Source organism: Drosophila santomea, chromosome X, assembly GCF_016746245.2.
Source record: "Drosophila santomea strain STO CAGO 1482 chromosome X, Prin_Dsan_1.1, whole genome shotgun sequence".
NCBI classification, from domain to species: domain Eukaryota; kingdom Metazoa; phylum Arthropoda; class Insecta; order Diptera; family Drosophilidae; genus Drosophila; species Drosophila santomea.
The window spans coordinates 5,099,734-5,127,384 of NC_053021.2; the positions used below are offsets into that span (position 1 = coordinate 5,099,734).

The 27,651-nt window shown below is 41.6% G+C and overlaps 2 protein-coding genes and 1 long non-coding RNA gene across 4 annotated transcripts; 2 read left to right on the top strand and 1 right to left on the bottom strand.

Annotated features, from left to right (window-relative positions):
* The first annotated feature begins 4,806 nt into the window (after positions 1-4,806).
* On the top strand, positions 4,807-27,418 carry LOC120455328 (lachesin). The gene is made up of 9 exons (XM_039641406.2): positions 4,807-4,972; positions 11,283-11,392; positions 11,495-11,680; positions 12,952-13,052; positions 15,099-15,190; positions 15,258-15,386; positions 20,279-20,398; positions 21,093-21,263; positions 21,649-27,418. The coding sequence occupies exons 1-9, from the start codon at positions 4,867-4,869 to the stop codon at positions 22,287-22,289; spliced, it is 1,656 nt and encodes a 551-aa protein (XP_039497340.1). The 5' UTR covers positions 4,807-4,866; the 3' UTR covers positions 22,290-27,418.
* On the top strand, positions 8,185-9,587 carry LOC120455337. Its single transcript, XR_005616738.1, has 3 exons — positions 8,185-8,321; positions 8,377-8,642; positions 8,704-9,587. It is a non-coding gene; the product is annotated as an uncharacterized LOC120455337 (long non-coding RNA).
* LOC120455336 lies at positions 19,485-20,896 on the bottom strand. 2 transcript variants are annotated; one of them, XM_039641415.1, is made up of 2 exons: positions 20,821-20,896; positions 19,485-19,989 (listed from the first exon to the last, which is right to left on the bottom strand). In XM_039641415.1, exon 2 carries the CDS (start codon positions 19,986-19,988, stop codon positions 19,674-19,676), a length of 315 nt encoding a protein of 104 aa, XP_039497349.1. In that variant the 5' UTR covers position 19,989; positions 20,821-20,896; the 3' UTR covers positions 19,485-19,673. The 2 variants fall into 2 exon arrangements, with proteins under 2 accessions (XP_039497349.1, XP_039497350.1); XM_039641416.1 differs by lacking the exon at positions 20,821-20,896 and adding an exon at positions 20,257-20,392 and having other exon boundaries at positions 19,500-19,989.
* Positions 27,419-27,651: the final 233 nt, after the last annotated feature.

Below are 27,651 nucleotides of genomic sequence, written 5' to 3' on the forward strand. Positions count from 1 at the left end.
TTGCAGATATATGTGGTAAGAGGACATTTTAGATACCCTCGATAAAGTCCAACATGCTGGGTGTCTTAAACACGAAATGTAAAATCCGGTTTTGCAGGAGTTTTTGGAATAAATAATTAAATTATATTAATCCATTGTAAAAACTACATTTGATTTTTGCTTTATGTATTAGTGTATAATAAAATAAGACAAAATTATATTAATCATTGAATTTAAAACTAAAATCCCAGGATATTCGCATCTTCTACCCTTTATGTGAACTCCTTATTCTTCCACTTCCTGAGCTTTCTGTTTCTTTTTTTTTTGTGCCACTTTCTTCATTGTGGTTGATATTTTTCCTTTTTTCAGCATCACTTCAGCTTTTGATTTTGCAAAAGAGAGGGAGCTATAGATAAAGTGCGAGAGTGAGGGGTTGCGACTGTTCCCACAATAAAAAGCAGGAAATATTTAAACATTTTTCTTTTAGTTTTGCATGGCATGAAGGGAAGTAAAAAAGTAGTGGAAAGGGGGCGGCATTTTCACACTTATTGTCAGATTTTGTTTTGTTGCGGTCTGCCTCTTCTTCTTTTCCTTGTGAAATGACGCACAGCCGAGAGATAACACGTCAATGGGTGTAGTTTTTATGGTGCACCTAAAAATGTGGCCAACAGTGTTGCCGAGAAAAAGAGCTATGTCCTCCCAAAACTGACCATTGGATTGAACTGGATTTAATTAATAACATCGTTAGGGTGTCTTCTTGGACTTATTTCAGAACCAGCATACCTGTTATAAAGTGAAAAAGATTTTTCGGTTATGTACTCTAGGATTTTTTAATATAATAGTTTATTTTATTTTAAGTTTAATTACTTATTATTTATCATTAGTTTATTTAATTATTATTTAGGATTTACATTTACAGTAAAAATGTTTTTTGTTTTGTTTTAAATATCCGATAACAGAAAAAAAGCTAAAGCGACAAAGGACTGAATGAATTTTAAGAGTGGCGGGCAGAGCATATGCATTGCTCTCAATTTGTTTTGCCTTTTGTCTGCTTTTGATGACGTTCTTCAATTCACAGGATATGTTCATAATTCTGTAAGGACCCACACTGACATACACCCTTTGGTAGCACCCGTTTTTCCCGCTTTTCCCCGCTAAAGGCGACAGTTAACATGGGAAAAGGGATGCCAGATAACCGGAGCACTCATCAACGTTCAACGAGCGGCGAAAGATTGGGTGGGAAATGGTTTAGGATATTTTTGGTGGGGTTAGTTGGTGGCGCACAGGAGAAACACATCCGCAAGTGACCCCTATATATATAATGGCCTAGTTGAGGGGGCTTATTGTCACGAATTTATCGGTGAGTTGGGTATTGCTCAGAGATTGGTTTCTATGGGTTAACACGAGAAGTTGCAGTCTACAATAATATAATTGTTTCTATAATTGTTTCTATTTAGTATTAACTAAACAGGCAGCCATTGCATTAATTTTAGGTCAATTTATGTTTGAACAATGTTTAAACACTTTAAATAATAGCCTTGACTTTGACTTTTTGCTTTAGTCTCTTTCCGCTTTTCGTTTTTATTAGCTCGACAGCGAAACCAATTTCGCAGATAATTCGAAAATTTTCACCATAATGTACTCAATGCTATTTCATTATCCATCGATCCCGAGGTGTGCGAAATTCGCCGAGCACGTAGTGTCTGAAAAATATTGATATGTGTGCGTGTGAGTGTGCATGTGTTTGTGTATGTGGCAACAGAATTTGCATATGTATGGGGCGTGGGAGTGATGGTTCCTGTTCGTGTTTGACAATAAGTTTGTGAATCTGCTCTCCTTTTCCATCCCTTTGTGTAATGTGAGTAACACTTATCAAAAGTTTGTCGCTAACACATGCAAATTGAAATGTGCGATTTACACAGGCACACAGTCGTACCTACGCTGCGCTACTCACATGCACATTTGGTCACACTGTTGTCGCTTGTTCGCAGTACTGTTTTTGTGTTTGTTGTCGCACACGTACGCGACACATGCAGCTGCTTCCTGCCTCCTTCGGCACGCCCCTCTCTACCGCCCTCCGTTGTCCTTGTCTACATGGCCTCCAACTTTCGCCCGCTTTAACACCTAACAACCAAAAAACAAGAACAATTTTTAGCCTTCTCTCTTCTGACTATAAAATACCGATTAATTTTATTTCACTTCTAGCAACGAACCAATGCTTTTCTGTGGTATATAAATTTCTTAAAAGATATTTAGCTATTGTATATGCTTTTGTATTTGACTACGTAATGTATAATTTTTCACGAAAAACATTGTCACATCCACAGTGTATATCCCTTTAGTCAGCCGCTTCCAGGATATGTCAGGATATTGTAGTCGCTGCATACTTATTACAGCTCCATCAGGTGTCTGCCAGACAAGGACGACAGGGTGGATGGGATTCAAATTCAAAATTCACACACACCTGGCCCCATCCTCGCCCGGAGTCGTCTCCTTTGTGCATGGTACTTGGAACACGAGTTTTAGAAACAAAAGTTTTGGTTTTGGTTTCTTCGTTGTCCCAGAAGTTTTCCAAAAAGTGAAGGAAAAAGACCAGGATTAGTTAACCATGTGTGTTGGCAAGGACTTATTTGCGACACATTGTATAGGTGGTAATAATCCCAAAATTAAATTGGCGACTTTCGAACTGAGATTATAAAAGAAGTCACTCCAATGGGGAAAATTTCGGTAATCGAATTATAGAGTAAAAATTAAAAACTTTTGATTGTAAATTGAAACCTTGTTAAAAATAAGACCCTGGACAAAAATCAACCACTTTTAGTATGTCAATATCTTTTCGGATTTTTATATCTAACTAATTATTAAAACTCGTACGGACAATCGAAAAGAATCAACATTTGGATCATCCTCATTGCTTCCTGGTAATTTTAAATTCGCCCATCCAACTTTTTCCTCACATTTCCTCTGATTTTCTTCGCGCTTTTCTCCGCTATTCCTGTGGATAATTGCCAAAAAGTTTTCATCGTGGCATTCAAGGAATCGCACTTTGATTTGTTGCAGCGCATTTCAGCTGATGGCGGAGCAGCTGCAATTCATTTAGGCGGATCGGGTGATAAAAATTGTGTAATGGCATAATTATGCCTCAGCCCCATTCCCCGTCCCATTCATCAGCAAAATTCTGAGGCATAATTGAGTTATTTAACGCAAAAGTTGAAGACACTATCCACAATTTAAGATGACTGGCATCCGCTGACATCTAGAATCTAGCGTCTATTGGATAATTAAGCCACTTTGTGATAGCTTTGACAGCCCTGACTTTCGGCCCTGTCACATCGTGCCTGCTCAGAGATGTGGTCCCCCAGCGAATTGGCGACGCCTCTGAGGACCCAAAAAACTGACAGTTAAAGTTCAATTAAATTCCATTGCAATCTTCCTATTTTCTCGACATTGAAATATTGAAAATTATGTCAATTGGGATTTCGATTGGGATTGTGTCGCCTGCTTATCTGCCAGAATGCAGAATGCAATTCGAAACTTTTTCCACCCAACGCCAGCAAAGTTGCTCCTTTCGATGGCCGAATGGAAATGGGTTGGTGTAAGGTTGGGCGGTTGATCAACCACCGAATGTCAGCTGGAGGCCAGTTCGGAACGGACAACTTATGAGGGCCACCGGGAAAAGTAATTGGCCATGAATATGTAAAAACTCAAAATGATTTAAGCGCATTTTGTAGACTAAATGCATACATGAATCGATGTGGATAAGTGCTTGTTCAAATAAATTGGGACACAAGTCAGGGTTCGATTACACAAAGCAAGTAATTGATCTGAAGCTAACACATATAATAGCATTTGTTTCCGAAGCACATCAATTTAATACCAAGTTGGTAGATTACATGTTCGGAATTTTATTATCCACAGCTACATATTTTTCTTGTCATAATAACCCATATCATTTTTATAAAGCTTTATAATCTGCGTGGTAATGATACCTGTAACCCTTGACTTTTGTTAAGGCCCATTGCGATGAGGCTTTCTTAATTTTAAAAAAAGAGTATAGCTTTAATGCACATATGTATATATGTGCACTTGCTGTAACATTAGTGGTCCCACTAACTCGACCTGAGCTGAGCTACTGTTGAAGTGGGGTATCCCAGTGACCTGTCGCAATCTCGAATTCTTCACAACTGGCGCCCAACCGCGGACCCTCCCGTCACTCCATTTGTACGCTGTGGTCGTAGGAGATTGTGATTCTGCCAGGCGGTGGCCAAATGCCACCACAGCTTGTAGCAATTGTCGTACCATTTGTCAGACGAATGTGGACGACACTCCTCCTCCGAAGGACACGGCGCCTGCGCCGCCAGCACAACCCCCCGCCGGCATCCACGAGCTTTGCGTTCCACCACGTGCCCGCCATGTGGATCGCATTCGGCACATGGTGGACGGCGTTCGATTCGAACATCCACTTCGACAATTGGCAACGAGCGTTCGTCAGCAGGACATTCGGGGCGCCAGTTCGGTTTTACAGTATCCAACGGCTAACGATTACGACAGCACTTCGTGTTGCTTCGTTCGCAGCTCGTACACTTTCGGTGCCAACACGTTCTTCGTTTTCGGTCGTCCTCGCGGCCACGGGATGCTTATTCCGGCAGCTGCATCTTTAGTTGATCAACGTCGGCGCTGTCGGCTGGTTGAAAAACGGTCAAACGGAACTCAAAGCAGCACGCTCGAAATATTCGCGTCCCTAAAAAATAATTATTAAAATACAAAAAAAAAAAACTCTCAACATATACATTGAAGTGAATATTTTTTTAAATTTTTTTAGTGCAGTGAAACTGTTTTTTTTTCGCGTTACGATCGCAAATGCCTTTGTGGAATTATTGATACCAAATGCCAGTGTCGGCGAAACGGTTACTTCGGAATTTCCAGCTCACCAGGTGCGATCGGAATGGCAAAATGTTGATTCACCTGCTGCTCATCGTTTCGCTTCTGGAAGGTAAAAGGATAATTCAAGTGTAACAAACATCGCATAACTCAGTTTAAATCGATTGTAAATAAATGTTGTTGAAATTATTGAGTGAATACTTGATAAATTAATTTTTTCAAAGTCAAACTACAGAAAACTCACGGCAGAAAACCAGTTTTAATACAAATTCATTTTTGGCATAAACTTTGTCATGTTTAACAAAGTTAATTCATAAAATCGGTTATTCTTTTGGGACTCTATTCTTCCATTCTACTCTATTCTATTTAAAAAACTGTTAAAGGTTTCTTACAAACCTTTTTCCTTTTAAAAATATTGTTAAGTACTCTACTTCTACCTTTGACGCTGATAATACAATTCATAAACTGACCAATGCTCAGAAATATACTCGTAATTAAAGTATGTTTCATTTTGTTATAGCTGGTAATACTTTCAAAGCGGATCGTTATTTTTACCGTCGGTCCGCTCATTTAAAAAGCTTTTCCGAAATATTTCAGTTCAAACCGGAGTTCGCATCAAATTAATCAAGAAAATAATACAATATTAACACTACTCAAATAACTATTTAATTGCACTTTTTCAAATATAAAAATCTGTCAACTTGTTCAATCATCTGTAAACTTTATACGTATGTAAAAAACCAGATGTGGTCAGTGGGCTGGCTTTTGGCTTGATCCGTTTGAAGAGTGCTTATGGGAGTTATCGGGAGCTTATCACGTGTTTATCGAGGTCGTATTCTGCCCGATTGCAACCCTGTAATCAGTGTTGTGCAGCGACGGAAACGGAAGTCGAACGGACGGACGCAATCCGGCGGGAAAGCGAACGCAAACCGACTTGATAATTGTTTCGCCGTATTGCGGGCCTATTGAAACACCTAAAAGAAGAGGAGGGCGGGAAAAACGGACGATTAATAACTGCTGGAGACTGCTTAATGCACTGTCATGGATACCGTTCTCCATTTTGCATTATGCAGGGTGCATTGTTGCCATTGCCAATTGCCATTTGGCATTAAAACGTATAAATAACAAACAAATAAATAAATAAACAAAAGACAACGGGCAACATCGAAAACTGAACGCTGGCCATTCAATGGCTATTTAATTGACTCACTCATCCACTTACATTTACATTTGCACACGCACTCACATTTTCAGAGCTGATCCTTTTGATATCAGGATTCGAGCCAAATCTGTGCAGAGTACAGTGTGTTTCAAAAGTATAGAGCGGCATTAAACATATATGCTGGTAATGATAGTATGTACATTTCTGTTAAAATTTTTAAATTCCAAAAAAAAATGATATCAGACAACAAAAATGTATTCATTTTCGTAAAACTACCTTCAGAAGTGGTTTAATGCAGCGACACCCTGTTTGGTCAGTGAATTGTGCGCACATATTTCTCGCCTCATTTTAATTGTGTAAAAATTATGTTTTCACCTTGCCCACTTTCCTGTCCCTCCCCTCTTACCACAATATTCCCTGGACACATTTTCACCTGGCCGCCGGTGATTGCTGTTCCGATTGTCTGCCTGCCGTATGATAATTGTAAAAAATGAAGTGCCAAATTGTTCACGTCGGCGCGACAATCACAAACACTTTCCTTCCTCGCATTAAATATTTACGGCATGGTCTTTATTGTTTGCGATTCGTTCTAAAAACAGTTGGCCCTTTGTTTTATTCCCCAGTCAATGTGGGTAAATCGTATCATTAACTTTGATTCGCCTGGGGCTTTCAATGCGCCGAGGTAGATTTTCAGAAATCGATGGGTCAGCTAGCCGTTTAATGGCTAGTAAACGAAACTAATTACACATTAATAGACAAGCCACTACTTATAACTACTTAATACTTTATAAGACCATAGCGTGCATACTTGTACATGATGGCATATAAATTGAGAACAAAGTTCTAATACAATTCCATGTTTAAAATCGTTTTTTTAAATACGCTTAAAAACGAATAATATGACGAAACATCATATGCTTAGTAATCTTTATAGTTTTTACACGTGTCAATGTGCGAAAATTCCTCGACAAAACCTCAGGAAGTCAAACTAGAAGCAAAACTATTCCCATAATGTTGATAATTATGCATGGACGTGACCCACGCTTCGTCCTCGGTCCGCATAAATAGGAAATACATGGCAGATGTGCATATTTAAAGCACTTAAATCACGGCAAACAATAATTCCCAAGCGACGATAATGCCGCAGATGGAAATGCTGGATGTTGGATTGTAGGATGTAAAATGGCAGCTGATAATGATAAACATAAAAGTGAAAATAATTTTCAATTACAGCAACATTAATAACCGATAATAATCCTAAGCAAATATAATGTGCATGCATGTGCGTGTTTGTTACTGTGTGTGCATATCAATGATATGCAAATTAATTGCCAAACAGGACATCGCCCGCCCCCCCACAAAATCCCCACACCGGATGTAAAATGTAAGCTAAACCGCAGCATGGCCAAATGGTGGGAGCGAGATAGCGCCATTAATAGCCATTCTGTTGCCGTCCCCCGAGTGACTTAATTGATACCAACAACAGCTGCAGTAGCCATGATTTTTTTTGCACGCAAATAATAAAATAAAATGTAAAATAACAGCGAAAATATGCTTCTTTCACTTCAATCTCAGCATAAATAGTAATTACAAAATATCAAACTTTCAAATCATTGAGGCCACAAAATTCCAGCTAAAATTACTCGTATTTTCTTGCTGCGTACTTTTAGATTCCTGTGACAACTCGAAGTGCGAGACTAAGAAGATCGTCATGCCAGACTATTTTGTTTACTGTGTATTATGCATTACTTTTTTCAAGTTTTAACTTACAACTCCCTTTATCCTGCACTTATCATGGTTTTTCGTCGGCGGTTCTTCGGCTTTTAGCGCCTGCGGTCAGCGGGAAAATCCGCAGACGGAGTTACTAGTTTTTTTCTCCCCCACTTTCCTGCGAGAAAAGTTGCTCTGTGCCGAAAAATGCGCGTAATTTGTAATTAAATTCATGTGACGCCCAAAGAATACAATTCAAAAATAAGGGAGAACAAAAATTGGGCTTGAAGTTGCAGAATCGCAAAGATCGAAATCGAGGTTCATTAAAGCAAATAAGAGCGCTGAAACAAATTAAGTTTTTGATTTTAAGCAGCAATACCTAAAACATTATTTGATAAATTTTTGAATATTTCGCTTTGCCTCACTGAAAACTTTGTCAATTATAGGGCAACCCTTTTCAAAATACCTAAAAAAAAAATTGCAGGAAAGTGTGAAACAGAAATCTAGACACAATTAATTGCGCGACATTTGTTAGGGGTAAAAGGGGGAAGTCGAGAAATTTAAATTGAATTTTCGTCGGAAAAAAAATGTAAGTTCAGTCGACAACGATTTGTAAAAATGCTAATTTTAATGCCAACCGACAGTCATTTGCTGGCTCCTCCTTGTTGTCGTTTTTTTTTCCCTCCCAAGTCATTTGTTTGTCTTGGCCAAAGCATGACTTTAAGGCCAAATTCGGTCTCTGTTTCAGCTTCAGTTTGTAGCAAATTGAGTGTCTTTGGGTCTGGAAACCCACTCTGTTTGGCTTTCAAATTTGCCATTATCACCTATCATTGGTGCTTTGCCACTGGATTTGTGGGCCTGTTCAAGTGTGAGGCCATAAAAAACGAACGGCCAGTGAGAAGGTAGCATGGTACAGTGAAAGAAACAATTTATAACTACATTCCTAACGAACTAAATTTCGTTATCCAAAGGCTGTTCCGTTGCCGAATTTATTTCTCTTAGTGCAGAAATCAGAGTTCTTGGTCTCCAGTCCAGCCCCCACTGTCATTCCCATGCAGATTGGCATCTTTGTATCTCTGTATCGGATCGTGTGTGTTTACCTTGCCACCCACCCACACATAACATATATAAAACACCCAGGCAGCCACCCAAATCTAATACGTTTCCTTGCTTAACTTTTGCCAATGTCCCGAGCCATAAATTTGCGTCGGCAAATCCTCATTGTCGTTGTGTGATTTAAACTTTTTTCCGAGCAAATGCGAAAATGCGAAAAGGAGCCTCGGGATGTGAGCCAAAAATTGACAAGACGAGACTCGAAATGGTGGAGCCGAAAATTGAAATTAAGGCGGAGATTTATGAGGCGGGGGACCTGGATTTCGCATTTCGCATTTCGTATTTCGAGTGGACCAAAGCCGGGGGTTAATTGACTCTGGCTCCTCTGGCATCTGCAAATGCCCTGCAAGGCAGAAAGGCTCCAAGGAGGCTGACCCACGACCAGAAGTCAGGCCAAAGTTCACAAACAACTGGAGGACTCCAGGGTGCGGGGGAGCGGGATAGCGGGTGAGCGGCGACAAGTTCATTGGGATTGGCACAATGCTGGAAAACATCTTGGCCTGCATGCAGACTCAACGACAGATTGACAAACAAGCCGCAGTCAGCCAAGCAGCAACAGCATTTGCCATTTCCCATTTGCCGGAGGTGCGAGGTGCGAGTTGCAAGGGGCCAGGCTCCACTGTACCGTCTGCATTCACAAGACTTTGGCTTTACGGTGGCCCCTACCCGGCGAATGGTTGCGAGTTTTCGACACCAAATCTCTGGGTTTGCTGCTCTTAAAACAAAACGCACAATTCGGTAGCTCTTAGTAAATGTAATGTGCTGATAGTGTTCATCAATAATAAATATGTTAACCTGCAAAATGAATTACCTTGTGGCTTAACAATGCTTGACATTTGAAATGACAATTTTAAAAGCTCCGCCAATTGTGCAATAAAATCTTTAGAGAAAGGCGATTATTTTCTGCGCTCTTTAACGGCAGCTATAAATTTACTTTGGCGGCAATAGCCATTGTTTCTCACTCACGGCATTGCGGATAAGTCAACATAGAGTTTGCCAATAAATCAATAATGAATTCAATCAGTGCGATCTTGAATAAAATATGCAGTACAGCAATTAATTCACCAATAAATCCATTCACTTGCCGGAATAAACTTGCTTGAATATTTTTAGCTTGTGGCCTGGCCGGCAAGTAGATTATCCAGATTATCAACTCTAGAACTTCCTAGGACTGCGTTTTGCCGTTTTGCATTTGGCAGGCACACATAGTCACCGAAAGTGCGATAAATCATGCCTTTGGCCAATTGAGTCAATTCAGCATATTCCTTACATTCCACACATCTCGTCCTGCAACACTTAAACGCATATATATATTTCTACACACAATACTCGCCCCTGATCTCCGGCAATACGTTGGTGAGCCAACATCGGTACGGTACGGTACTGTCTATAAATATTTAAATTTCAAGTTTGCCAAAAGTTTTTTGCATGCATTACGATGATGTAGACGCCGGTGGAGCGGGATTCTCGGGTTTTTGGGGGGAGTTTGCGGCCGGGACAGCAGTCGTGCGTGCCTGCCGCTGTCTGGTGAGTCCTTTCGATCCACTCTATTCTATTTTCTATTTTTTTTTCATACACCTCAACGGGGTCTTTCGGATTCTTCATCTCATTATTGTGTGGCTTGGTTTTCAGCATCCATCAAAAAACATACACAAGAACTTTACAGCTTTATAGAGGCAATTAAATGAATATTCATTGTAAGAAACTATAAGTATAGTTAGCAAGCTTAATGAGTTATCGTACATTGAATATATTTTAAATATTTTAGGAAGATAAAACGACGTAATACATTGAAGATATCCCGCCGCAATGAATACGTAAGAGTATTTTCCCTCTTCACTATTTAACTGGCACTCTTCGCGTTTTTTTTTTATTTTTGCTTTACGGCCTGGAAAACTTTTTTGCAGCACTTGCAAGTGAAATGTTTGATTTTCGATGATTCAATAAATTATTTATATTTGCGTGTGCCCCGTGCCCGAACCCAAACCCGTTCTCTTTTCCGTAACCGTATCCGTATTCGAGTCCGTCCTCTGGCCCGAGCTCCGGATTCCCGTTTTGCGGAGAGACGAAGTGCCGTAGTCGCACTGCCAGGCAGCCTGGCCGGATGTCGATCTTCAATTAGCCGCCGCAGCTCTTTAAATTGTCTGCCGCCGGTCGTCTGGCACAGTAAAGTTGTTGGCAAGGCCGGAATGCAGTGGGTGGATTGGATGGCTGGTGAGCTGGTGGGTATATGGCTGGTTACGGGGCACATTTAAAAGCGATAAATCACGGACTTTTTGGCAGGCGCAACATGGGAGGTGGGCACGGCGTTTCTAGGGGGATTATTTCGCAGGGAAGGGCCTTGAATGCATTGCCAGTGAACTGGCGCGATATCATTAACTGCCATACACACACACCGATGCACTCTAATCTCGCTCCTTTTTTTTCATCGTTGCAGCAATTGGCGCCTTTCAGCCGGAGTTCGTGGAGAGCATTTCCAACGTGTCCGTGGCCGTCGGACGCGATGCCACCTTCACGTGTCACGTCCGACATTTGGGCGGCTATCGGGTAAGTCATCAGTTAACGCCAGTGCACTGAGAAACCAGCTTGCACGCAACTAAGTATTTTCTGAGAGTTTTTGATATTGACTTTAACATTATTTCCAATAAGGTGGGCTGGCTCAAGGCCGACACCAAGGCCATCCAAGCCATCCACGAGAACGTAATCACGCACAATCCTCGCGTCACGGTCAGCCACTTGGACCAGAACACGTGGAATCTGCACATAAAGGCGGTTTCCGAGGAGGATCGTGGCGGTTATATGTGCCAACTGAACACGGATCCGATGAAGAGCCAGGTGGGTTAGTTAAATTTTAAGGATACACTGCGTATACTTAACGGGCTTAACGCATTTATATACTAAAATTACGTATACGCACACAAGGACACACTGCGTATACTTAACGGAAGTAATGCATTTATATACCAAAATAACTCATACGCACTGTAATTCGCAGAAAAGTATAAAAGTTAAATTCTGATCACTTTTCTGTCCTGCTTCTCTATTCATATATCATCTACATATTGTTTGCACGACCTCATCGGGGTTTTGCACGTTTTTGTTGAAAATGATATTCCCATCCATATTCGATCCATTCTTTTCATGCGGCATTAAACGGTGGAGGAATATGCGAATGCATTGAGCTGTTGTACTTGCCTCTGTTATTGTTTGTTTTCCACCATTTCCCCCTTCGATTTGCCACATTTTCCACCCACTTATTCTTCTACTTGTTTTGGGGAAAGGAAAGCGCAGCAAATCGAAAGCGAAAACTATGCGAAAACAGTGGCAGTGGTGGTGGTGATGGTGGATGGGGGAAAATGTTGGGGCATATAAATTGGCAGCATCATGTGCTCACACATATATAAATTGTATATGTTTGTGTGGGTACTTGCGGCGTGTGTGCGTGTGTGAATGGGTGTGTCCGCTCACACGTACACTCGTGTGTCCAGCGAAGTGAAGTTTATGGTGCCAATAAAATGTATTTCATGCTTCCTTAATTTTTATTCGCACTTTTACGCTTTTCACAACAACAACAAAAGCACAACAAACAACGGCAGCAGGGTCAAAGTGCACCGCACTGACCGCCCCCTTTTGCCACACCCCGTCCCGACTTAAACTATTTACCTTGGCTTAGTTTATTCTTAGTTTATTCGACATCACTTCGCTTTACTCGCCATATAAAACACTTTGCCGTTACTCCTGCTTTACGAGCCACTTGCATAATCAGCGAATTTTCGCTGAGGGTACACTGAGAAAAAAAATTATGTGGTACTGTTAGCCTATTTATTTTATTTGTTGTATAAAACAAATAAGCAAGACAAATAGAATATTTATGTTATAATTTTACAGTTAATTTACCAAACATTTCATTAATAGCAAATACTACATTTCGCCTTAAAGTATTAAGAAGATTTTTGGTTTTCTCACCGTGCATTGGAATGTGCACTTGTCCCCTTAGTAATTTGTGATCATTTAAGTGAGTGGAATGAAATCCGGTGCGTGCTAATGTTTTTGTTGCCTGGTGTCTTATATTCTTTCTGCTTTTGTCTTATTTTTGGTAATTGCAGATTGGCTTCCTGGACGTCGTGATTCCGCCGGACTTCATCAGCGAGGACACCTCCTCCGATGTGATTGTGCCGGAGGGCAGTTCCGTGCGATTGACATGTCGGTGAGTATGTACCGTATATGGTTTTAGCTTGGGTCCTAGCATTACTAGGGAATTATAAAAGTAAACTTCCATTAGACCATTTAACCGGATAAACCCAGGAAAAATAGGAGTATTCCGAATAAATAATTACCTAAACTAGTTTCCTTATTAACTTAAAGTAATACCAAGTTTGGTTTTGACTCTTACTGTTAAATGCCAGTTGCCATTCGCAATCTACCATTTCCATCTTTTTCCTCTCAACTTTCATTCTCTGTCCGTGTAATAATGTCAACAAATTAAGTGACACTTCATTTCTCTTGATTTAGCACCGAAACTCCTTGGCCACCCTGGGGCTAAGCCCTACGGGTATGTTGGTTTCCCGAACAACTTGAGTCCAAGCAGGGATTTCGCCCAGGCTCTTAAGTGTACGTACGTTCTAAAGGGTCCTTACGACATTAGGGTATTACCAAAAACAGTCACTAATTTGTGGGGTTTCTGGGTTTTTGGGGGAGATTTTTGGTGGCTGATTTATGAACTTGACCGCAACCACGGAGTGTTGCTCTCTTTTTTTAACGATTTAACCGCAAAATGATGAAACGATGGCGATAAGCGCGCTTTTCCATGTGTTAATGTGCGAGTGTGGAAAGCTATTAGAGGACTTGTCTGCGAAATTCCTCTTTTGTTTTCTGTTCATTTTTAATGCCACTTAGTGCAAATCCTTTAAAATGAATTCAACTTTTGCGTAACGAGCATTGAAAGCTTCGACTGATAAACTTTAATAAAATTAAACTCTTGCTGTTGGAGCTTATGGAAATATGTATTGAATAGAACGAAATTTACTAGGTACGTTTTTTTTTAGTAATAAATTCGGCGAACATAAGTCAACACTGTCCAACGAGACAATCATAATTCTCTTAAAATTTGCTAGATTAAAGACAAAGGGCTTCCCTTAAACAAAACCAAGAAGGTCATTTAGCGAGGGACACTCCGAGAGTTGTTGAATAAGTTGCTGAACCGTAGTGAAATTTGCTTTGTCTAGCCGTCTTTGGGCCATGTAAATTGCACTTAGTTGGGCTTAAAAAGAGAGACTGTCTTGGCCCGACTAAACATGGCCAAGAAACTGCCGCTGACTGCTAACTGTTGGCCCATTGTATTGCTCATGTGTATAGGAGTTTCTGTGTATCTGTGTTCTGGCTGATTTTCTTTTTAGCCATTTTGCATCTGTTTGCGGCATCATAAAAATTTACCACACCCGTGTCTGGTTTGCTGTTGAACAACTGCTGTCTTAACACGCATCTCTCCACGAAATACCCACTACTGGGTGATATTGAAGGGTATGTTGTCTAGGCGACTAGCTGTTTTCAGTGCTAGAAAATTAAAAGTCCTTCAGTGCCAACGTATTGAACACCTCTACGAGCGAGTAAGTTCAAATACTAATAGACCTGACTGCACCTTCCTTAAATAAATACATTTTTTCGGGGTAGAATATGAATGTTTATAGATGCAGATCCATATAACTCCACTTACATTCTTTTATGCAAATATTTTACAGAGGAGTGTCGAGATGTCGATCAATGTTTCGTAGGGTTTTCAAACTGCACCACACACTTGAGCGCCTGCTGGCTTCAAGCGTTTTGCCTGCCTGCTTTTCTGCTTTTCCACGCGGCCTTCCTTCGCATTGCACAAAAGTTTTTGCTCCAAGCGGAGGCACAATGGAGACCTCGTCTGAAGCATCGTCATATTAAATTTAATAAGCCACTGAACTTGAATATTTTCCATTTGGCATCTCGGCACTTCCATTTGGCGTTTCCCATTTCCATTTTCCATTGCCATCAACATTCTGGGGGCGTGGCCAGTTGGTTCATGGTTTATGGGTTCCAAAATGGTTTTCGATCTCGAGGAGCTTGAGCTGTTGTGAAAAGCAGAAAGTGTTACCTGAAAAGCATCCAATTTGAATTCAAAGGGCGCGCATAGGCAAAATTCATTTATCGGCATTGTAACAATGTAACTTTTAGCTTTTCACCTTTATCGGTTCCTCACTGTACCTGTGTCGCATTTTATTTGCAGGGCCCGCGGTTATCCAGAACCGATTGTCACCTGGCGGCGCGAAGACGGCAACGAAATTGTCCTGAAGGACAATGTGGGCACCAAGACCCTAGGTAAGTATCCAGTTTGCAGGACATTTGCGCTTTTTCCGAATCTATTTGTTGTTCCCGCCTTTTGCAGCACCCTCTTTTCGCGGCGAGGTGCTAAAGCTATCAAAGATCTCGAGGAACGAGATGGGCTCCTATCTGTGCATCGCCTCCAACGGAGTGCCCCCATCGGTCTCAAAGCGCATCTCCCTCAGCATACACTGTGAGTATTTGCCTCCTTCGTTCTGGCACTGCGCCATTAATTAGAGAAGCCTGCGGTTGGTCAACTCTTTTTGGTGTCGGTGTTGGGTCTGGTGCTGGTGTTGCATCCTCATGGCTATCCTCCTCCACTGCATCCCCACATCCACATCCACATCCGCATCCCGTCACCTCATCTTCGCCAACGCCATCATGAACATCAGTCAACCAGCCGGGTTTTTAGCCACGGCAGCTGTGGCGTTTATCTTACATTAAGTTCCTACACTGCGATGATCCAGAAGAAGCGAACAATTACGGATTGCATTAAAAAGTCGCCCGTACTCGGTCCTTCAATGTTTCTACACAAATTGCTAAATATTCGAACGAAACGGGTTACTTACTTTATTTCAAATTAGCCTACGCAGTCCTTCGTTTCCCCGGTGTACAGAGAGTCCTCGGTGGCGCAAGGAGTAAATAGGAATAAAGCGGGGCGGTGTGCCAAAAGGCAAGCGCCAGAAGACAGAAGGTAAACTCGGGTCCTATGCTCTATGTGCCGTGCTAACTCGATTGTCCTTGTTGTAATCCGTTTAAATCCTGTCACTGATACCGGGCATTACCTGCTTCATCTTTGTTTGTTGTTTTTGTTTTCTTTTTCCTTTTTTTTCTCGCAGGTGGAGATGGGTCTGCTGCTCTTTGGTGGGCCACAGCTTTTTTGTCAAACTGTCTGCAGCACGTGCTGCGCCTCCCCACTTTCCTACTATTTTTCGCAGCTCCCCCCTTTTTTGCCAGCTTCTAGCCCCCAGCTTTCCCCGTCATTTTGCCGTCCCCACCCATGCACTTTTGACTCTACTGCCATGTGGCAGTTCACTCAATCATCAAGGCAGTCAAAAGAGGTGTGGTAAGGGCGGCTTGTGGGTGGCACTGCGTCTGTTTGTCCTGCCCCGCCTTCTTCTTTACCCCAACCCTATTTGGTTTTCGGATCGTTTTCCAGTGCAGCTCTCCCTCTTTGGGTCCACCCTAACAGTTAGGTGGCAAAATCACGCCTTTTAACATTTTGACATTGTGTTAATGCGGTCTTTAAGTGGCACTGCGTCCATGTGAGTCGGCCCAACTTTAACCTCTGGGATACATAGGCAAAAACAGATATAATAATTCTATATTTCACTTATATATTTATTGTTTAAATGGCTTGTCCAGAACTTGACTTTATATACAGTAATAACAATTGACTTTTTTGCCATGATAGTTTGCTGATCAAGGGTGGCAAACAGTAACTCGCTATTTTAGAACCTAATAAGTGATATTGCTCATTGTCTTGTGAAACAATTTTAATATTTGGGTTTCAGAAGCAAGTGCGTTTTTTCCATTAGAAGGCACTTTTTTTTAGGGAGTATTACTGTGGTCGCAACCATTTAAGTGCAGTATTTTGTACCGCTTGTCAGCAGTAAACAGTCACTGCTTTGCAGTTATCTGTGAGAAGCAGCCGAGGCAGAGACCTGGGAAAACTTTTTGATCAACTCGAGTAGAGAGTTCCCCGCGTTTTCCTCTGATTTCCGTGTCCCACCCCCTCCGCTATTCCCCGTTTCCGGTGCGTGTTTACTTTTCCTGTTGCCATTTTGCAACAACTTCCTTGCAATTTGTTTGCCAAAGAGTTGCTCCGAAGAGTGGGTCCGGAAACTTTCGGTGGAGTCAGTTGCACGAGATGGTTCAGTTGCAGATGGCTTGCCGCTGCTGCAAGTAGCTGATAAAAATGCACGGCAAAAAAAAGTGATCGAAAACCTGTAGCTTACAAGATATATATTTCATGTAAAATTGGAAACGCACGTGATTCTAGTTGTTTCACCCCGCAAAGAGCTCATTCCGCATTTATTTCTATTTAATCTACTCTAAAATAGGACAGATTTTTGGTGCAGTGTTTAAGTCTGCTGCATTCCGCCTTTCCCGCTTCCGTTGCACTGTGCTTTCCGTTCGTCGGCCTATTAGCCGTTTCCCCTAATTAGCTGCACCTATGGGATGTGCAACAGGAACTGGTAGCGTGCCGCATACCGGCAGCAACATGCAACTTCCCGCGAGCAGAGTGACGATTGCCATGTGTAACACTGTATCTTTAATCAGACGGGAAATGCCATCTTCATCCTTATATTCAGTCTTGGTCACAAGGCACGTTTGGTTCACTGCAACGCCCCCATCATAAGTCGTAAATCGAACGCACAGGAAATAAACGTAGGAAAATGAGAAAAATCACGTTCGTTTGAAAGCCACCAAAAAAAAGTAAAGAAAAAAATGAAAGCGACGAATTTTGACCACTTCCCTTACAGATTCCAGCGCCTTAAAGCATCAGAACATGCGAGCACCTTATTATCCTTTCGATCTATGTCACTCAGGCAGTTTAGGTGTAAACCTGTGCCCGTGAAGCGCACTGTAAGCCGACTAACCGCTTACAGCACGCATGGGTTCAGAATTTTTGTCACCTTCGACCAACTCAAGCTCTCCAAAACAATTGCCCGAAATGCGAGTCTGCTGCTGCAGATTGCTGGGAAATTTTTCGGGGTGAAAACTGGGCAAATGCGGGGCGACAGTCGGCAAGGAATAGAGGGCAAGTGGGAAAGGGGCGTGTGGCAGCACTGGCAACAGTGTCAGCAGTGGCAGTAGCGGCAGGAGTGGCAGAAGTGGCAGCAGCTGACGACGTCATTAGTGCATATTTGTGGCTTTGTTTGCCGCAAAAGCGAGCGAGCTGCAGAGCAGGAGCACCTGGCCAAATGGCTGAATGGCCCAAAAGGTGAAAGGTGAAAGGTTGAAAGGTGGCCGTTGTCCAGGCAGGAACATGCTCAGAATAATCATTGCAAAATTGCAAATCGCCCAGCGAAAGTGCCGAGGGACTGCAGGTCCTTTATCCGGCATAAATGCACTGAGGATAGACCCCAAATGTGGCAAGTTTCCAGGACTCTTTTTGCCCAATTCCCGGGTTCCCGGTACCCCAGATCCTTGTTGCACATATGGATTAAAGTTTTTCACATGGAAAAGTTATTGTGAAACATATGATAAATATGTAAACAATAACTTTCAGATCGTTGTTTAACATTGCATTGCACTAGCAACTTTTCGTGCGCCTATTTAAAATCAAACATTTATTAATACACTTAATCAATTGTTTGCCAAATCAATTGTCGCTTTATAAACATATAAATTAATATTATTTAGTGTTTTGAGAAAGCAGAACTTAAATAATTTATCATTATTTAAGTGTGCTTAAGCACTGGCAAAAAGCAAAATGGCAACCTAGTTATTTCATATGCATAAATGAAATTTAAGAGGGCTAACCACAAGCGGCTGCAGAGATAGTTGATGGCTCAGACAGAGCGCAGTCGGCCATGTAAATCAATTAAAATCCTCTGGCTGGGAAAGTCCTTGCGCCAGGACGAAACACGGAGTTGCACGCTGCTGGACCAGCAATCAACTATCAATGCACATGGCCGCAAATGTCTCAAGGGCAGGGGCAAGTGGGTAGAAGGAAAATAGATGAAGACAATGTGCAATCTGTGAGCTGTTAGCTGTTGGCTGTTGGCTGTTGGCTGCGGGGCAGGGTACTCGCATTTCGGTCCTCTGGCAGGTTTTACAAAACCACCAATTTTGGTCAGGACCTCCCCCGAAAATGGCAGTCCCTTCAGGACCCGGACTAAGTGACAATAAATACGAATGTTGGGCCATCGGCAAAAGAGTTGTCAATGCAGCACCGTCCGACGTCCTCTCTGCCTGAACTGCATTCTGATGAGTTCTGGAAAATGAGTGGAGAAATTCTGGTAGGGCGGCGCTAGTCGGGGAAAAGCGGGAAAAGCCAGGAGCGCACACCATCAAATTATGCCACACTCAATTGGCCCTCAAGTGCGCTAGCCAACTTTTGTTCTGCCCTCAAAGGGAGTCCTTTTTGAATGCCCGATGGTTGCCACATTGAAAGGTAGCATTGCTAGCCAATGCAGAGGAGTAGCGATAAAACATAAGTAATAAAAGTAATATTTCGATTTCTGTGCAGAAAAATTATTCCAGAAGCTATCTTACATAGGTGCAACTAAATTCTTTCATTCTTTTTTGATTTAATTTCTAAAATGATTGAATGTTAATGGGCATTCATCTAATTTGGAACAAATGTCATTTCTACAATCGCTCTTTTTAACACTATAAAATTACGAAATATACAGAGAACGTTGCAATGCACAAAACGGGCTCAAAATATATATAATGAAGGTATTTGTTAGTTGGGCGTGTGCTCGGTATTTAGGATTCTCCAGACCTAAGAATTCTTGGGTTCTCTTCACTAATTGATTGCTTGCTCCTCCCCGAAGGATCCTTCGACCTTATCAGCCCCCTCGAGGTCCCGCTTGATCGGCACCCCGTGTTGCACCTTGATGATCCGCGGCTTGTCCTTGCGGTCGCGACTCTTCAGAGACTTAACAGTAAAGCCCAGAAGAACGCAAGCCACGGTGGCCGCGCCCACGTACATCAGAGCCTTGTGGGCGGGGCGCAAGTTGCCCAGATTGCTGCCCAGTCCTGCCAATCCACTGGGCGTAAGTACAGGCAGCAGACCCAGCTGATCCGTCAAGTTGGACAGGAACTTTGAGTAGTCAGACATCCTTGATGGTGCAGAAAAAATTAATCATTCAAATTATTGACAATATTTATGAATGCGAAATAGTTTGCTCCACAAATGAAATGTTAGTAAAAAAAAAAAGGCACCTTAAATAGGTTGGTTGGTTTCGGTAAACTATCGAACATAGTTTATTGAACCGAGCCGCCGTATCTGAGCCAATTTGATGGCCGATCGCTTGGCAGCATTTGTTTTACTTGAACACCTCACAGTGCTGAGCCACTGAACCACTGAATCACTGAACCACTCATACCCAAACCTCCTTCTCGTTGCAGTTCATCCGGTCATCCAAGTGCCGAATCAATTAGTCGGCGCACCACTTGGCACTGATGTCCAAATCGAGTGTCACGTCGAAGCCTCGCCCAAATCAATTAACTACTGGATTAAGGACACGGGTAAGTGAGTGCGAGCGGAGGGCCGAGACCAGTCTGCCGATATATATATGTATATGCGAATATATATATATGTACGTACACATATATATATGTGTATATATGCGTATACGGACAGATGGGTACACACATCTATGCAGATGTCGGACTCTGGGGCCGAACGCATCATTACTCCAACATCGATTCGAATCGAAGCGCTTGGCATTGTCATTAGTCAGTTGTCAGATTGCGGCACGTTCGCTCGTTGCAGGTGGTGCAGTCTGGTGGCAAAGGTCCGGGGATTTCCAGTACACGGAACCAGAATCTATCCCCCGAAATACTCTAAAATTTCAAGCCTTTTTACAGTACGCCTGTGCGTATTCTACACAGAACTAGTTGAGGGTTCACGACTGTTTCTTACAATTACTTATTTACTTTTCACTTACCCAAGTTTCCACGCCGAAATAAGAGTTTCCTTGGGATAATATTCTGGTTCTTCAACGAAATTGGTTGAGATGTGCACTGCAGGAGAAAATATAATGAAATTAACTATGTGCCCCGTACGAAATACTGACATTTGGCCGACTGTGAATCACAGCTTGCTTTATATGAATATGATACCCTTGCTAAATATATTTCGAATAAAGAAGGACAATTTATAAATTCATGAATGCAGAATTGTTAAAACCGCACTACATATATTAAAACCATCCACTAGGTGAGATGATTGTGACATCCGGCAAGTATCATGTGCAGGAGAGCTCGCAGTCCATGTACGAGACCAAAATGTCAATGATAGTCAGGAAGTTCCAAAAGGACGATGTCGGATCCTATCGCTGCATTGCCAAAAACTCGCTGGGCGAAGTCGACAGCAGTATCCGCTTATACGGTGAGTTTTTCAGCACCTCTCCATCAATGTGCAATAAACCGAGGGCCGACAGCAGAGGTGTAAGAATTAAGTGCATTCCATCGGGTTGCACAAAAATACCGATGCAGTCAAATTAAAATATGCACAGCATATATATATACATATATCTTGCATAAGGTATTTAAATTAAAATATTTTATCACTTCATTCAGTTAGACAAAGGAATATGTATACAAGATTTTAAATAGTTTATTTTTCCTTTGACATTGCTATTTACGTGGTCTCCATTGTGTTTGGCCTGGAATCCGCGAAACGGGACGTATTTGCACCTTTGTTTCAATTACATTTTCTCATTCGCTCCTTTGTTTTTCCGTTTTTTTTTTTTTTTTTTTTTGCTGCCTTTCAGAAATCCCCGGACCGAATCGCAATAAAAATCCGCTGAACGGCGGCGGAAAAGGTGGTGGAGGGGCCGGCGGAGTGGGCGGAAGCCTGGATGCGGACGCCAATGACATTTTGAAGCAGAAACAACAAGTCAAAGTCACCTACCAGCCGGAGGACGAGGAGCTGCAGTACGGATCCGTCGAGGATTTCGAGGCAGAGGGCGACGAGGGTGGCGGGCTGCCGCACGTTTACTACACCAGCGGCAATAAACCGGCCACACATAAGCCGGGCAACTCCGGCGGCAATCAGCATCAGCATCAACATCAGCAGCACCACCATCACCACCACCACAACAACCAGCAGCACGGTGGTGGGGCAGGTGGCGGCCCAGCTGGCGGTGGGTCGGGGTCACCTGGTGGCGAAATGGGAGGAATCACCCGCAAGCCACCGCCATATTACGGCGGCAATACAGAAGTGAGGGGCCCCATTGACAACAACGAAATGAGCTCCGGCTCCGGAGACTCGCGACTGCGTTGGGGTCACCACTTACCCATTCTCCTCCTCCCATTCACGGCGCAGCTCATCCTGGCCAGGAGTTGGCACTGTCGACAGTCGTTCTTAATGGGCTTGTCGACCCTGTCCGGCCTTTTGCTCAGCCTCTTATAATACGCAGTCTAATGGAATCACCAGCACATTCAACAACTGACTCAACAACACATGACTGCAGCGAAGGAAAAAAAGGTGGTCTTAAGAACCCTACCACGAGACATTCATCAAGCACACCCACTATCAACCGAAAAGCCAGTTGTAATGTGTAACAGCTTAAGGATATCAACAACACTTTCATCAACACACATCCACAGCCCAGAAACACACACAATGGAGTAATTTAAACGCAGTCTAAAAACTTCGACAACGAAACACAGCACACCACACATTATAAGGTTTATAATTCATTGTCCAAGGGACTTACAACACTTCACCATACATTAACTAACAGTCTTTAGATCACTAACTCTCGATCAGATAACACAATTGTTATGTGTGAATAGTCCAAGGGACAAGGCATCTAACTAAATTCTAGCCAAACACTAGACAACACTTTCATCAACAAATGTTTTAGTGTGTACAGTTCGCAGGGACTAAACATTCACCGATCGTTAAGCAACGACACTTTCACAGACAGTTTCTCAACCGTAAAGAGAACGAGTACATAAAAGAAACATGTTGTAGTAGAAAATGTTAAATTGTTTATAACATTAATGAAAAACAAAAAACAGGGATGGTATTTGGATGCATCCATATTTAGTGAATGTATTTAACGCAAGAATTTCTAGTGTTACTGTTTTTAAGGGGGTTGCACGGTTAATGAATCACAGCTAGCCTAAGGTAAAATGGTACCCTAAAGCATTTACAGTGTACCGGGCACTGAGAAAAAATCAGAGTCCAATTGAGACAACATCTCGTTTTTTTTTGCAGAGCATAATTATGAATGGAATTTTAGGAGTAACAAGATAGCGCCATAAGAAAAAACACTTGCTATTTATTGCTTTCAAGTCTACAACTTTGACTATACTCATTAATAATCAGCCCTTTTTTGTTGATTTTTCTCATTTATATTTGGTGGCTGGCACACCTTTTTGCCACTTTTCCAATTTCCCAAACCGATTTACAAAACTCTTGGAAAGGTCAATTAATATAGAAAAGTAACACAGAACAAGGGGAACTCAATTTCTTCTACTTTGCTTTTGTTATTCGTTAATTTAGGCTACTCCTGACTGACTTTTGTTGATTTGTTCAACTTTGATTGACACTTGCGAGGTTGCACAAAAGGGTGTGAGTTTATGATAAATAGACCCAGAACTTTTTTCTAATTTATTTTTTGTCAGCAGATTTGTTAATTGTGTTGCTGCTGTACCTTAAAATATAACGACATTTCTTATTTTGATGCAAATGATTTACACACAAACTGCGATGCCCTTTTACCCCTTCATACACTGCTTGTAACCCCTTACCAACTATTTCTTCGTGTTTGCCAAAAGTTTTTCTTTCCCTTTGCTTTATTTCCCAAGTCTTTGCAGAGGAGTGTTGTTTATTCTTTTTTGTGGCAACGTCTTGTCTTTGCAGCTGAGTATGAGTGTGTCTATGCGTGTGTGAGTGTGTGTTTTTTTTTTGCAAATGTGTGTGTGTGGCAGCTGTGGGGCACAAGTTGTGGACACAGAAAACTCTCGGCTCCCATCTGCGTTGCATTTGCTTTTGATGAATTACTTGCATGTCAGTTAACCACACACACATATCACACCCACACAGCTACGTTTTTAATGAAATGAAAACTTTTTGGCAAAGTGAATTTCATTGTAAGCAGCCCCAAAACCTCGAGACTCCCCAAAAACCCAAAACAATCCTCTGCCAGAACTTAAAACTAAAATAAAAAAAACAACGAGACAGCTACAAATATACAAAACCGCCAAAAGCTGCCACTGATGATGATAATAAGATGCTGACAACCGCAGCAACAGCTAAATGAACATCGGCAGCAAAAGCAAAAGGCGGCAGCAACCCAAATAAACATGTCACCAAAGCTGGGCCAAAATGTGGCGGTGTCCTAGCTACGTTGACACAAGTGCTTCAAATTACACGGACCCCCAAGAAAGGGAAGCCAAGCAGCAACGTACAACATCGAGAACTAGTCAACCGGCAGCAACACTTTTCCTGATGTTGCATGTTGCTGCTGCTGCTGCTGCTGCAGTTGCTGCTGCCATTGTCCACTGATGATGTTGTTGCTGCTCGTGTTGATGTTTGTCAGTCTCCTCGTGTTGCTACAGGAAAAGCTATGCTAAGCATTTACATTTGGTTTTAATAATTTAAGGGTCTTTTGGCTGAATAGCAAAGGAGACATTTTTAATAATTTATATCACATTGTTCTATGTGTCAAGGCATTGCTGCCACCAAAGTCACTTTACTTTAATAGCTTCATAACCGACACTTGATTAAGAAATGCGGAAACATACGGCTTACAGACGTACATTTCGTAATCTTTTTCGTTTTCCTGATATTAAGAGCCTTAATTGAACTACGCAAACATTCAGCTCCTAAAATCAACATAAGAATTGCAAGTACATCTACATTTCTGCTCCAATTTGGTTGGGTTATTTCCATTATTAGTGCAGTTCTTGTCACACGGGCTAATTCGAAGCATGGTGTTGCTGCGGGGATGTTGCAACTGCCACTGAAGTTGCTGCTGTACGTTTCACTCGTGCAGTTGCTTCTGCAGCCGCTTCTTTTGTTGTTATCGCTGATGATGCTGCTGTTGCCACATTTGATGCCTTTAAAATCGCGCATCCTTTGTCGTCCTTTGTTGCGTTGCGTAAATAGCACAAGAAATATAAATACACAGCAGCAATAATGCCAGACAAACATGCACAAAAGGACAATCACAGTGGGAGAAATTGTGGTTAAATCTAATTGGTTCAACTGCATTCAGAATTTGGCAATAGGCTCATTTAATTGTTTAAATCATTTATTTTGTGTAGCGCATGTAGGGTATACTAAACATTTTGTAATGTTTTTCTATTAAATAGTAAACTGTTTCGTAATTTTGTCTCTGTAGACCTTTTCCGGTGTACGTGTGCATTTTGCTGCTTATGATTGTTATGGAGCCACAGTTTGAGTTGTTTTTTGGGGCTTTCCGCGACACTTGTAATCAAGTTTTCCCGCGCGCAATGGTGTGTGTGCGTGTGAGTTCTGCCGTCTCTGTCTTTCCAAGTGTTGCCTACTTTTGTGGGCGGGTAAAACGGCTCGTTGAGTGGGTGTGGCGTGAGGAGAAGCGCTTAATTGCTCTATTTGATGCCGTCAAATTGTATTTTAATTTCGCATTTCCCTTTTTAACATTCCTTTCTGTGCTGTCCTTTAGTGGCTTTTGTTTTGGAAAAAGGGAATTGATTTTAATATGCGACGAGAAATCTCCAAAATGTGTTTCTTGGCAAATTTTTCTTTTAAAATATTGGTTTTATATCTCTAAAATATCAATTATTTTCATTAGACATATTCCAATGATTTTTCGAGACTTGCTGTACTTTAATAATATTTTGCAGGCACGATTTGGGACATCCTCATCATGAGTTATATCTGGCTTCGTCATAATTTTGGTGTCCATTCTTTTGGCGTTCTTTTTTCCAACCGTCTTTGGTTTACTGCGGTTTATTGTGTTATGCAGTGTGGCGAACTTGTATCTATTTAAATTTTGTGTGTGGCAACATGTTTATTTTATAACCCCAAGGCAAGAGGAAAATTCAGGGGGAGTTTGCTTCATGTTTGACGGAAGTTTAATTGAATACACCGCTTACTTGACGGTGGGCGGGGATGGGGGAAAATGTACTTGTGTGCGTGTGTTGGCCGCAAAACATTTTCCGCATTTTCCGGGAAAAGACAGGACAACAGCTCGCTAAAACAAACGGCAATCAAGTTGAATTGTTACACACACACATAAAGGGGCGTTGAAAAGCGGTGGCGTGGATGATACGTAGGGGAAAGTAAAAGCAAAATATAGCGAAAATATGGGCAAAATAAGTGCGGAGTCTGTCAGCCGCTGGCTGAAATTTACTCAACTTTTTTGATTTAATAATGAAATGAGTGTCGGCTTGAATATTCCTTTAAGTGTATATGTATGGCACTGGGGGTGTGAGTATGTGTAAGTATGCGAATATGTGTACACTCCTGTATCCCGGTAAATGGCTTCGCTTTGTAATGTCTCAATGGCTGACAAGCGGCTGTCGAGCAACAGCTGGATAAATAAGTTGAGCACTGTTAAAAACTCTGCCCAAATTACTACACAAATATGCTCCATAAAAACCGGTTTAAAAATAAACGTTTTATGGTATAGCATAGCCCAATAATGGGGAACAGAATGGCCCGTTTGTTAATAGTTTTCTTCGGAATATATGTTTTTTTTAAATTAATTCATCGAGCTCTCCTCGCAAAGACGGTTCCCAGTTTAGTGTAAAAATATTTGTTTATTAAGAACATTTTCCACTGGTTCTATTGGTTTATTTGGCTATTCAATACGTTTCATTGTTTGTTGTAACACGTTTTTTGACCCCCCTTTTTCTACGTGTTTTGGCCAAAGCCAATAATCCAGCTTAAACCAAATTTTTGGCTTGCAGCCGTATCTTTTCATCAGTTTGTGATGACTGCCGGGCGGCCGAGCGAGAAATAAAATTAAACAAATACGAGATAACAGGCCACTCCAGCAGCAGATATTCAATTACAGCTGCTTTAGGTTGCTGGTTGCAACTTGCAAGTTGCATGTTGCTCGTATGTGTGGGCAGCACTCGAAGAACGAAGGACGAAGGACAGAGTTCTCAGTACTGAGCACTCGTACACTGAGTACTCAGGCCTTTAGGACTCTTGGTCCCCTCTGGCCACATGCTCGAATTGATTAAATTGAAATTTTATTCGAGTCCTGCTCGTCCCCATTGTGCAACAGTTGTCCTGCTGCAGGATCCTTTGTGCATTTGTTGCATTTTAATTAAGAGCTGCTTTGTGCTGTCGCTGGAACAATAAAACCAAATCTAGCCACAACATCTAAGCAACCCCCTGCGCATTTATAAATATCCAGTAGAATCCGGTTATAGCTACTTTCAAGGCACCGATTTTACGTCGTTATACCCGGAAGACGCACTAACAGAAAGGTGGAAAGAAAAACTTTTTTGTTTATTTAATGATTGGCATGTTCGTAATATGTTTTAACATAAAAATATTATTTTTTTATAAAAAAAAAATGTAATCAATTTAATTTAATAACAAGGGTTTTTCATTAGAAAAAAGCAGAAAAAAACTAGAAATATGGCGAAAACGCTGATCAAAAATATCAGATTTTTATCAACAAATTTTTTTTCCGATTTTTTGATAAAAATACCAAATGTGGAATGCCATACCTCGTTGAATTCGTAATAAAATTTCCTCAAAAAAGGAAAGTGTAATTCTTTGCAATTCTTCGCAAATTTTGATGATGGTACCTATCAAAAAT

What these genes read in the sequence shown, in the direction of transcription:
- LOC120455336 (XM_039641415.1), bottom strand. Translation starts at nt 19,988, where the DNA reads ATGTCTGACTACTCAAAGTTCCTGTCCAACTTGACGGATCAGCTGGGT.
- LOC120455328 (XM_039641406.2), top strand. Translation starts at nt 4,867, where the DNA reads ATGCCAGTGTCGGCGAAACGGTTACTTCGGAATTTCCAGCTCACCAGG. An exon ending in TGTGGGCACCAAGACCCTAG is followed by an intron (nt 15,191 to 15,257) that starts GTAAGTATCCAG and finishes CGCCTTTTGCAG; the next exon opens with CACCCTCTTTTCGCGGCGAG. An exon ending in CATCTCCCTCAGCATACACT is followed by an intron (nt 15,387 to 20,278) that starts GTGAGTATTTGC and finishes TTCTCGTTGCAG; the next exon opens with TTCATCCGGTCATCCAAGTG.